The 11,748-nt window shown below is 36.9% G+C and overlaps 1 protein-coding gene across 1 annotated transcript in view; it reads left to right on the top strand.

Moving 5' to 3' along the window:
- Positions 1 to 2,819: 2,819 nt before the first annotated feature.
- LOC106063390 (thyrotropin-releasing hormone receptor-like) overlaps positions 2,820 to 11,748 on the top strand; it is a 21,219-nt gene continuing 12,290 nt past the window's right edge. The window contains exon 1 of the mRNA XM_056008731.1: positions 2,820 to 3,265. Within this exon, the coding sequence (XP_055864706.1) occupies positions 2,925 to 3,265 (341 nt within the window). The 5' untranslated portion in view covers positions 2,820 to 2,924. The remainder of the gene's footprint in view (positions 3,266 to 11,748) is intronic.

Raw genomic sequence — 11,748 nt, 5'->3', positions numbered from 1 at the left:
TTTTCTTTTGTGAGCCTTTATTGACATTTATATTTTCCATGATCTTTTTCTTTTGTTTGTAAATAAACTCCCTTTTTTTTTGTTGCAACTGAAATCTCAGAATTATTACTTGTCTGTCTCAGTAGTTTTGTACAGCTAGAGCAGGGGCTCTCAACCTGTGGTTCGCGACCCCCTTGGGGGTCGAGTGACAATTTGTCAGGGGTCACTTGAGAACATAAAAATATGGACTTTTTTTTGGCCTATTGTAACATGTAAAACTTGACACAAAGATAGTTTTTTTTTGTCAATGGAATTTAATATTTTGTATAGTTTTTCGAAGATAGATGTTGCCGATAGCTATATCAGAATTGATTTGAATCATAATTGTCGCAGCAGAAATATTTTTAACATTTTGGGTAAACGCGCTTAATGCATAACGTATATTTACGCCTGGTCGTGTTGTCAAGCTCTGGACGGACGTAGGTAATCTCAAGAGTCAGCAATAAACATCAATAATTAATTCAGATATAAGTGGAGTTTAAGGTTCGCCACTTATAAAAATACATGTGAATTATTGTATCATAATATACATATTTGTTAAATCTGTAATATGTGAACCAAAATGTGTACGTTTTAAAAAAGGTTAAATAGCGCATCCATAAATTAGAATTTTAATACGTAATCTTTGTATAGAAATGCATAACGCATTGGAGAACATGAACCTTGGATCAACTCCTAATGGTAGCAAGGGAGGAAAGCGTGGGCCTCCCGTAGTGCTCTTGAAAGAGACTGTTGTTGAACATAGTGGCCTCATAGCACTCCCATGCAGTTCAAGTGACCCTTCAGTTGCCTCCCCGCAGCTCTTGGTCACTCTTGTAAGACATGCGCCACTGTTTCACCATTAGTTGAGGCAGGAATTAAAAAACTTCAGTTCGTCAATTGTAACGAAGTCATTAAGTCGAATATATCAGTGATGCCAAAAATACGGCCCGCTGGCCAGGTCCGGTCCGCGATATAGTGTTATCCAGCCCGCCCAAACATCGGACCAAAAATGTAGAAAATCACACAAAAAAGGTTGAAAAATGTCTCTGTTCCTATTTCAAGGTTCTCGCTCTTTCTTTCATTGATTTCAATCCTTTCTTTTTTCATATTCATGTTATTTTTTCTGTTCTTGTAATAAAAAAAAAGTTTATGTTTAAATTTTTAGGCGGCATAAATCTTCTCTAATTTTTAATTCTTTGAGATGTTCGCTGCTGTCTTGAGCTAGCCTTGTACGTGACATCTTGTGAGTGTAACCCATGACATCATTACGGATCGTGTTTGGTGTCAAGGCAAGTGGTGCTGTACCATTTCATGTGTCCCCATTAATGAAATGGGAGATCTGAAGTAAACCAAAGTAGACTATGGATGTAAAACTTTGAAGACAAGTGTGATGTCAGAGAAGTTGTCAATTCATTTTTTTTTCGTTGATATGGCCCGCGACATGACTGTCAGAAATTAAACCTAGGTTGGGCTTCACTGGAATATATGAAACCGAAATAACTGTCCTTTTGATAGCTAGGATCCGAACTTTGTCGTCAAGGATACCCAGTAGTTTAGAGGAATGGTTATGCATATAAATGCTGGTTCATCAAACGTTCAAAATATACTTAACATCCCATTCGCACTTGCCAGAACTCCAATGAAAGTCAAAGTGGAAGATGTATAGGAAACAGAAATAGTTAATTGAACTCATTAATAGAGATGCAGCTAAACATGCCCCTATTATTACTGTGATGTTGCTTGTTCAGGCTGTCTTGAGGTCAACTATGGATGACTGTTGAATTTCAACCAATTACTCTGCAAGCGTTTGGGTGTTATTGTTCGGGTGTATTCCGTGTAGTTGATCAACAATCCAGACAAAACAAACACATCGGTTTTAACAAGTGAAGAGATGTAGTCAACGCTGAAGAACAATGTACCATGTATTTATTCTAAGAAAAGGCCACAGTAAAAGTCTCTGTCACTAAACACGTCTTTACCCTAGAGGATTATATCGCTAACTGATTTTCCGGTCTCTAACCCAACATATCCCAAACGTCACTAGCCCCGTTCAATATGCGTCTTCTATGGTGCGTCGCTAAATAACTAAACTATAAATAAGGTGTCTAACATTACACAAATTTGGATCAAGCGTTTGAAGTCATGTCCCAATTCATCTGTGTTGCACATTCAATCTGCAAAAAAAATACATTATTTGCATAATTAAAAATCTATATACAGAAAATCGTCACGTGCATCAAATGTGGATAATGTGAAAAGAATTAGAAAGCTAAAAAAACAATGCATGTCATAAAGATATTATTTCATTTATGTGTAAACGTATGATAAGGAGAAATGAATACTTCAAGAATATAATTACATTTAGTTTCGTGATTAAACATAAAGCTTTGGCAATGCAAATCAGATTTACTGTTTGGGGTCGCGGAAGGGTGAGGAATTGTAAAAAGGGGTCGCCAAGCGAAAAAGGTTGAGAAACGCTGATCTAGAGGCTATAGGTATTAGCCTAGATAATATAATTGGGACCACAATGTACCACTGGGCTAACTTGCCAGTACAGTACAGGTCACTGGTCTTATGACCTATCCTAATACTAGGTCACAAGGGGGCTCTAAGTTACAGCTAGTGTTGCCTATGGTAAAATCCAGCACTGATCCTTCGACAGTATTTTGTTTACTATACTAGTGTTTAGATCTACTTCCCTCTCAGTGGTGTGGGAATGCTGCTTAAGAACTATACAGTATAATAAAACAGTTCTTATAGAGGTTCAAGAAGGTTTAAACTATTTTATTATTATTTTCCTACTGAAAAGCAATGTTAGTTTAAAGGATTTCATTCTATTGATCTAATATCTGGAAATCTCCCTAGGTTTACAGCATAGGAAGAATTCTGAGATAGACCAGGCTATGTCCTCTGGAGAGTACCAGAAAGACTTTGAGGTCATCGTCCACAGCTACTTTGAAACGTCTTCCGTCCATCAAGCCTGGAACCAGTCAGAAGACGATGCAGGCTACCCACACGACAACGGCAACTACACGGCTCACAAGAAATTTTACGACACAGTCTGGGACGTGCAGACGTACTTCATCCCTCTGATATGCTCCCTTGGCATACTGGGCAACCTGGCATCCGTGGCCGTGTTCTTGGCGGGGACCATGAAGAAGAAATCCTGCATCATGTACCTGACAACGAAATGCATCTCGGACACGGTCTTTCTGGCAGGGCTGTCCATCGTTTGGCTGGATCTGTAAGTATGTAGTTATATGTGTTGACTTGTCCATAGCAAGTAAATCTGGTATTCGTAGTATTGCGATGCGAGATTTGTCTTTTTAATTTAGGCCAGATTTTTGCAGAGCTGTAGGCTCAATAAGTTTTCAGTCTCTGTCTTGGAAAATTAGCGAACGGTTGCTCTCAGAGATTGCTGGATAGTTACTGCTTACGCGTCAAACATACTGACGTACTTACGACTATGTGTACCGAGCAACTACCTAGGGCTTTACCTTCAAGGAAAGGAGGAGGGGGCCTACGCCAACTTAAACATATACAAAGTTACAGAAATATGCACTCTAAGCATAACACTAAAGAAAAATGAAATCAAATTGATAATTATTTGTAAATGTTGTACCTTTTGCAATCAATGTTTAAAAACATTTAAAAGTATAAGGTCCCTCTTTCAAACCTTGCAATCTATAAGGAAGAAGATTTAAAGGTCAACTGTTTCTGTGGCCCATACTAACTGCGGTTAACGAGAGTGCCATATGGCCAGCACAACGACCAACCGCCTTTACTTTTCCACAACTATTGCCAGGTACCCATTACAGTTAGGTGGACTCATGGTCGTCCTAAAAAATAAAACCCCAGAAATTCTAAATCCCAGTCTTCACCGAGTTTCAAACCCGAGACCTGTCAGAACGGAAGTCAAGCGCTTGACCGTTCAGTCTCCACGACCCCCATATTCAAACATGTGTTTACCTAATCTGTGACGTTTGTATCTACCTATTATTGGTTGGAGTGGCCGAAGCTTACGCTGCCTACTGGACATCCTACGCCCCCCCCCCCACACCTACTTAAATTAAACTCAGGTGAAACTTTGGATTTTAATCTAGACCTTGCTTGAACGGAAACGACACATTAAACGATTTATTTCTGTCTAGGCTGCTTTATTTTGGTTTCTGGGAATTCCCGATTCAGACACGCAGCGTAAACGTATATATAGACCTTCAGACGCTGTTATTTACAGTTTATTATCCTAAATGTTTGTCGCCTTGTTCCGTATAAGTAATGTCCTTATTGCATTAAAGCTGTATTATTAAGTTTATCGTCGTCCATAGAGATCTATATCACTGGTGAGATTGTTCTTGTGTTTGTCTTGGCTCGCTAGGGGGTTCTTCAATACTCAGTTACAATTACATAATACTAGCTTAGTTACTTAAATAAGAACAGTTACCACTAGATACACTGAAATATAGATATCCATTAAAATACGAGTAATACTTTAATATTCAATAAGCGCATAATGAAATCAACTCTCAAATATATTTCCAATAAATATTAATATATAAATACATAAACACCAGTCCAGGAAGCGACTGTCCAACCTTCCTGGACCGGGAGCAAGACCTCACTTACTAACACACTCTCTCGCACATTCAAAGAAGACTTAATCACTCAGTCCATAACACGTGCAACACTATTCACATTCACAACAAGGGGATATAACTATCATACCAAAAAGTCAAAGTATTCTTCATTCTTGCCATACCTTCCCCTGAGAACTGGTAAACATACTGTTTTAATAAGTCTTGTTTTTCGACTCCCAATTAATCCCAGCTGCGACCTACATATTTTGCCACATTCGACGCAGATTCTCTTTCCACTGTCCACGTCTGTCTTCAGCTGTGGATTTCCATTTGGTCTCAAATGTGTTTCCCGTGGCCTTTGGAATAAATCTTAAGCTGTCTCGTTCGGAAGCCACCTGCTGCCAGGTGCTTTCTTATAAGTCAGTTGGATACCTCTATTACGCTGACCAACTTTCAGCTCAGTAAAAAAAAAGGTTGCCTTTGGCTTACGGTCTTCCCTCATATGAGACGCGTGCCCTGCCCAGCGTAAAAAAAAGGGCAAAGTTTCCCTTTCAGACCTTGCGATCGATAGGGTTTAGGTTACTTTTTGTCAAGCTTATATCAAAACATTTTGTCCGTGTGTCTGTCTGGGTGGATTCTTTTTTTTTTTAAAGTGTCTTCCTCTTTTAATAATCACAACAGTGAGGACTAATAAAGCAAACTTAGCCCTAGTCTCAGTCTTAGTCTTAGCCCTAGTCTTAGTCCTAGTCTTAGCCCTAGTCTTAGTCCTAGTCTTAGTCCTAGTCTTAGCCCTAGTCTTAGTCCTAGTCTTAGTCTTAGTCTTAGCCCTAGTCTTAGTCCTAGTCTTAGTCCTAGTCTTAGCCCTAGTCTTAGTCTTAGTCTTAGTCCTAGTCTTAGCCCTAGTCTTAGTCTTAGTCTTAGCCCTAGTCTTAGCCCTAGTCTTAGTCCTAGTCTTAGCCCTAGTCTAAGTCTTATCCTTAGTCTAAGTCTTAGCTCTAGTCTTAGCCTTAGCTCTAGTCTTAGTCTTAGTCTTAGTCTTAGTCTTAGTCTTAGTCTTAGCCCTAGTCTTAGTCTTAGTCTTAGTCTTAGTCTTAGTCTTAGTCCTAGTCTTAGTCTTAGTCTTAGTCTTAGTCCTAGTCTTAGTCTTAGTCTTAGTCTTAGTCTTAGTCTTAGTCTTAGCCCTAGTCTTAGTCTTAGTCTTAGTCCTAGTCTTAGTCTTAGTCTTAGTCTTAGTCTTAGTCTTAGTCTTAGTCTTAGTCTTAGTCTTAGTCCTAGTCTTAGTCTTAGTCTTAGTCTTAGTCTTAGTCTTAGTCTTAGCCCTAGTCTTAGTCTTAGTCTTAGTCTTAGTCCTAGTCTTAGCCCTAGTCTAAGTCTTATCCCTAGTCTAAGTCTTAGCTCTAGTCTTAGCCTTAGCCCTAGTCTTAGTCTTAGTCTTAGTCCTAGTCTTATCCCTAAACTAAGTCTTATCCCTAGTCTAAGTCTTAGCTCTAGTCTTAGTCTTAGTCCTAGTCTTAGTCTTAGTCTTAGTCTTATCCCTAAACTAAGTCTTATCCCTAGTCTAAGTCTTAGCTCTAGTCTTAGTCTTAGCTCTAGTCTTAGTCTTAGTCTTAGTCTTAGCCTTAGCTCTAGTCTTAGTCTTAGCTCTAGTCTTAGTCTTAGTCTTAGCCTTAGCCCTAGTCTTAGTCTTAGTCTTAGTCTTAGTCTTAGTCTTAGTCTTATCCCTAGTCTAAGTCTTAGCTCTAGTCTTAGTCTTAGCTCTAGTCTTAGTCTTAGCTCTAGTCTTAGTCTTAGCTCTAGTCTTAGTCTTAGTCTAAGTCTTAGTCTTAGTCTTAGCTCTAGTCTTAGTCTTAGTCTTAGTCTTAGCTCTAGTCTTAGCTCTAGTCTTAGTCTTAGCTCTAGTCTTAGTCTTAGTCTTAGTCTTAGTCTTAGCTCTAGTCTTAGCTCTAGTCTTAGTCTTAGACTTAGTCTTAGTCTTAGCTCTAGTCTTAGTCTTAGCCCTAGTCTTAGCACTAGTCTTAGTCTTAGCCCTAGTTTTAGTCTTAGACTTGTTTTGCTACGTAAGTACCTTGAAAGACGCTCATACTTTACACATAAATAATTATTTTTTCCTATCCCAATTTGCATACTTGGTCGCAAATATTTTTTTTGATCAGGTTTAAAACTAAGGACCATTTCGACTACAGTCAATAGCTCATGAAATTCGGTCGGACAGTCATTCTAGAACTAAATTACTCTTCAAGAGTATTTCAGAATGTCTAAAGTACAATCCCTTTTGTTGGTATTGTCTTCTTTCTCCTGTTGCCAATTCACAAAAATATTCTTTAATGTCAAAGCAAGCCCATTAGAACAAACCCGTTTCAAAACATTAGACTCTTGGTTGGCGACGAAAGAAAATCAATCGTCATTTAAACCAGCATTAGTCAAGCGGCACAGGGTGAATATTTATTTGCGAGAGTTAGTCTTGTTGACGAAAAAAAGACAGGAGAGCTCTCCATACTAAGGTGTTAACTATAATTAGATTTTGAAATTCGATTTCCAAAGGGACGCAACTCAAATAAAAGAGTTTGATCAACGGTTCGGTAATTTATTAATGGCGGTCTACTAAAGAAGATTTTTGAAAGGAAAACTGAAAAATGACTCTGAGACTTACACACAAGCCAGTAAGGATGTATACAGTCACTGTATTCGTAATATTGTGAATGAATCATTGTGTTCGTAATATTGTGAATGAATCATTGTGTTCGTAATATTGTGAATGAATCATTGTGTTCGTAATATTGTGAATGGATCATTGTGTTCGTAATATTGTGAATGAATCACAGTGTTCGTAAAATTGAGAATGAATCATTGTGTTCGTAATATTGTGAATGAATAATTTTGTTCGTAATATTATGAATGAATCACTGTGTTCGAAACATTTTGAATGAATCACTGTGTTCGTAATATTGTGAATGAATCACTGTGTTCGTAATATTGTGAATGAATCACTGTGTTCGTAATATTGTGAATGAATCACTGTGTTCGTAATATTGTGAATGAATCACTGTGTTCGTAATATTGTGAATGAATCACTGTGTTCGTAACAATGGGAATTAATCATTGTGTTCGTAATATTGTGAATGAATCACTGTGTTCGCAATATTATGAATGAATCACTGTGTTCGAAACATTTTGAATGAATCATTGTGTTCGAAACATTTTGAATGAATCATTGTGTTCGCAACATTTTGAATGAATCACTGTGTTCGCAACATTTTGAATGAATCACAGTGTTCGCAACATTTTGAATGAATCACTGTGTTCGCAACATTTTGAATGAATCATTGTGTTCCGCAACATTTTGAATGAATTATTGTGTTCCGCAACATTTTGAATGAATCATTGTGTTCGCAACATTGCGAATGAATCATTGTGACTGCAACATTATGTGCAATCAAATCATTCACTGTTTGTCGTCATTTAAAAAAAAATTTAAAGTGTAAAATTATCTTGGAAGAAACGAATCGTTCGATTGTATTGTTGTTGTCTACTTTGACATTGTTTGTCTATAATTAGAAGTTGTTTTTTTTATCTTTTTAAAAAATATTTTATTTAGAAACCAAATGAGATAAAGCAATACGGAAATAGAAATATATCTATCTTGTTTTGAAGTGATTCATTTAAAAAAGGAATTTGCGAGGCAAATATAATATCAAATCAGTCTTGTTACAAAGCTTATATCAATTCACTTCTGTCTGTCTGGTAAAAAGTTTGAACCTGTTTTTTTTTCTCACATCGCCGACTCTCGGATCAAGTTAACCCAATAGCTCCTATTTCCGGTTCAAAAAAACCCTTCCAAAGTCCTAAGCAAAGAGGGATAACTCCGTATTTAAAAAAAATCCTAAAAAATATGTATTTTGAATAAATAATCAAATTGAAGATCTAATACATATAAACAAACAAACAGCTTTAAAAAAAATAGAACTATAGGTCCATATCGCCGACTCTCGGATCAAGTTAAAACTGTGCGCAGTTGTTCACCAAAAGACAATGCCCAGGACATGAATCAATAAAAAAAAAATTAACCCATCATTTTATTAATTATTGGTGATAAATATTTTGGTTGATATCGAAATAAGAGGAATAAACGGTAATTAATGACAGATACGGATGTATATATGGATTTAATCCCTGTATTACGTTTTGACAAGTTTTTTTTCCTACTTCCTGTTTTAGGGTCAAGTTAAAATTTTGCCTAATTATTTATAGTCGATGACAAAACACGAATCAATCCAAAAATGTACAAATTAGTTAATCATTTAGTAATAATTAATGAATTTTCTTTTATACAGCTGTAATGCAGCTAAAACCTGTAAATTTCAGTAAATGGCAGTAATTAGCGGTTCTTTCCCTTAGATAAGCTTTGTTTAAAAAACAAAAAATTCCCTATTGCTTGTTTTTTTTTTTTTAATTGCCAGATCTTGAAGCCAGAACTTTCTATGAAAGTACTTTGTTTTTAAATCTTTGTTGTTGTTGGGGTTTTTGTTGTTGTTGGTTTTTTTTGTCTAGATAGGGACATCATCTAAACAGTGTCATTGCTATGAAACAAATGTATGTATTGTCTAGCCAAGACCAATCGTCATAAAACGCCTGAACACTGATCTGTAAGGTCAAAGGTCTGCACACGTGGCAACACGCTATTTGTCTCCACTACCCACGGGCTGTGACGTCGCAGGTCAGTGTTTAGGCCTTCTATAACAAATGGTCTCGGCCCAGCTCCATTTCAAATTGGAAAAAAAAAAAAACTAGGTGAATCAATTCTTTTATCCACTCTAACAAGGGACGACTTCTAGTTTACACACAAAAAAGTAGTGGAAATAGAATCATCTTGCTAACAGCACAATTTGTTTTAACCACCGCGGGAAGCTCATTCTCATTCTGAAAATAACAGTAGTTAGAGATTGAATTAATCTATTTAACTTGCACTTTAACGGTAGGATGGAAAAAATAGCCTTATAAAATGAATTATTTTTGTATCAGTTTAAAAGTTTGACTCAGCAAACTTTTAAAAATGTACTGAAATCAAACAAAGACATCCAGACAGACATAAAAAACTATACAATAGCACAACAGAGAATAGAGAAAATTACAGTTTCAATAATCATAACTCTTATATTACTGCCCTTTAAAAAACAGTAAAGTTTTGTTGTTTGTTTGTTGTTTTTTTTTTGTTGTTTTTTTGTAAGTTTTTTTTTTGCCCGATTATTCCTAATTCTTATTATACAAGATTCTTTATAGAAAGATTTTTCGAATTGTTTGTGCTTGAATTGAAAACAAAAAAATCAATAAGCTTTGACGCGTTCTTGAATCAAATGAAAATGGGTATTTCATAATAGGTTGTAGATATCTTTCTTTGGGTGCCAAATCGATAGTACTAATTAACAAAAAAAAATTAAAAATAAGAATAAACAGGAAAGGATTAACATCAATCATTTGAACCGGCTATTTCTAACGAATAATTTTACAGACATTGATGTAAGTACGTGTAATTTAGATTTACATTAAACTTCTTTATTAACTCAGAACGAATTGAAATGCCACAAATCCGAAGAACTATTTCTCCTTTGTGTGTGTGTGGGGGGGGGGGGGGGGGTCGAAACTGGTTAAATTTTGAGAAACACTAGTTGACTATAAACTCTATTAGTCTCGGGGAATAGTCTATCTAAACGTTCCTCACAAGAGATCATTTCACTTTTGAATCTCATTAGTGAGGTAGGTGGTCATGCACCCCATCAAACTTCCTGTGGGTGAAGGCCTGAGAGGTTCAAATCCCCTTGCGATCTATATGATCCATGGTTAACGAGGGCGTCAATAGGCCAGCACAACGCCTACCTAGATTAGAGCTGGATGGACTCAGAGGCACCCTAAAGATCCTGAAATTAAAAATCTCAGGCTTCACCAGGAATCGAACCCGGAACCCCCGGTTTGGAAGCCAAGCGATTTACCAATCAGCATCCTCTAACAAAAACCTTCCTTTTGCGCGTTTAAATCTTTGCCCGTGCGAGTAAAATTACTGGCGCCTTATAGGAAAACGAGTATTTTAACCCTCGACACTTGATAGTTCTACAGATCTGTCTAGATTGGACATTTTTAAAGAGCACTATCATCACAATGGTTTTATTTTTCCTTGTTCGATGTCTGTCTAGACGTCAACATCAAAGTCATTGTGGCTATATTATTTCCGCAAGACTTTTTATTCAAATACATTTTCACTTCTTTTAAAACGTACATTACCCATTCAAGTGGAAGATTTCAAAAAATCGTTTTTCATACAGATGAAAAGAGACCATAAAAATACCCATCAATGGCCTAAGGCCCAAGGATTCCTATGATGATAAAAGTATAATTGAATAGCGCAAATTCTGAGTTTCCTATTAAAAAAACAAAGGCTGATAATACTTAGATTTTTTATGCATCCGGTATACAGCATATAGAAAGAGTTGTCTGGACCAGTTGGGAAAATGTGGAGGGTGCGTGGAAAGTGATATCTGGGTAAATTTTACCGTAATAAGTTTTTTAAAAGCAGTTACACAAACAAGAGTGGGGGAACGTTGTGAATTCGAAAACATAACTGATGCCTCCTCAAGCTGACATCCTAACCACCCTGCTAGTGAGTTGCTTATGACTAGAGAAGAGTGTATAGTTGTGTTAGTTTCAAACGTATTTTAAAGCGGCGACCTATAAAGACGACTAATTCGACTTATACCACCACTTCAAGTAGAATTTCTTTCCCTTGTTCTAGATAACAAACAAAATAATTAATTAACATTGTTACTATCGGCCTCATTCAGACGGAGAGCGACAATGGTTCATCTCGAACACAATTTTCATATGACTGTGGAGCCCTATTTTGGAGAGACACTCCCGTCTCTCCATATATTGCAAGTCAATGTGGTGTGGCCTTTGCTTTGGTGGTGGAGGAGCCGGTGGACATTTTCCTTATCGCACGCTTTTCTTCAAGAGCTGAGGCCCATGATTTCTCGCTGTCCATAGCTTTCTTGGTCACTGTCACTCTCCATCTAGTGCGGTCTAGGGCCATGTCTTCCCAATGGTCAGTATCAATGTTCACTGATTTTAAATCCCGTTTTATCACATCAACGTAACGGATGTA

Source organism: Biomphalaria glabrata, chromosome 13 (assembly GCF_947242115.1).
Source record: "Biomphalaria glabrata chromosome 13, xgBioGlab47.1, whole genome shotgun sequence".
In the NCBI taxonomy this organism is placed as follows: Eukaryota; Metazoa; Mollusca; class Gastropoda; family Planorbidae; genus Biomphalaria; species Biomphalaria glabrata.
The sequence above is the reverse complement of the archived record's forward strand: the minus strand, read 5'-3'. Positions and strand labels throughout refer to the sequence as shown.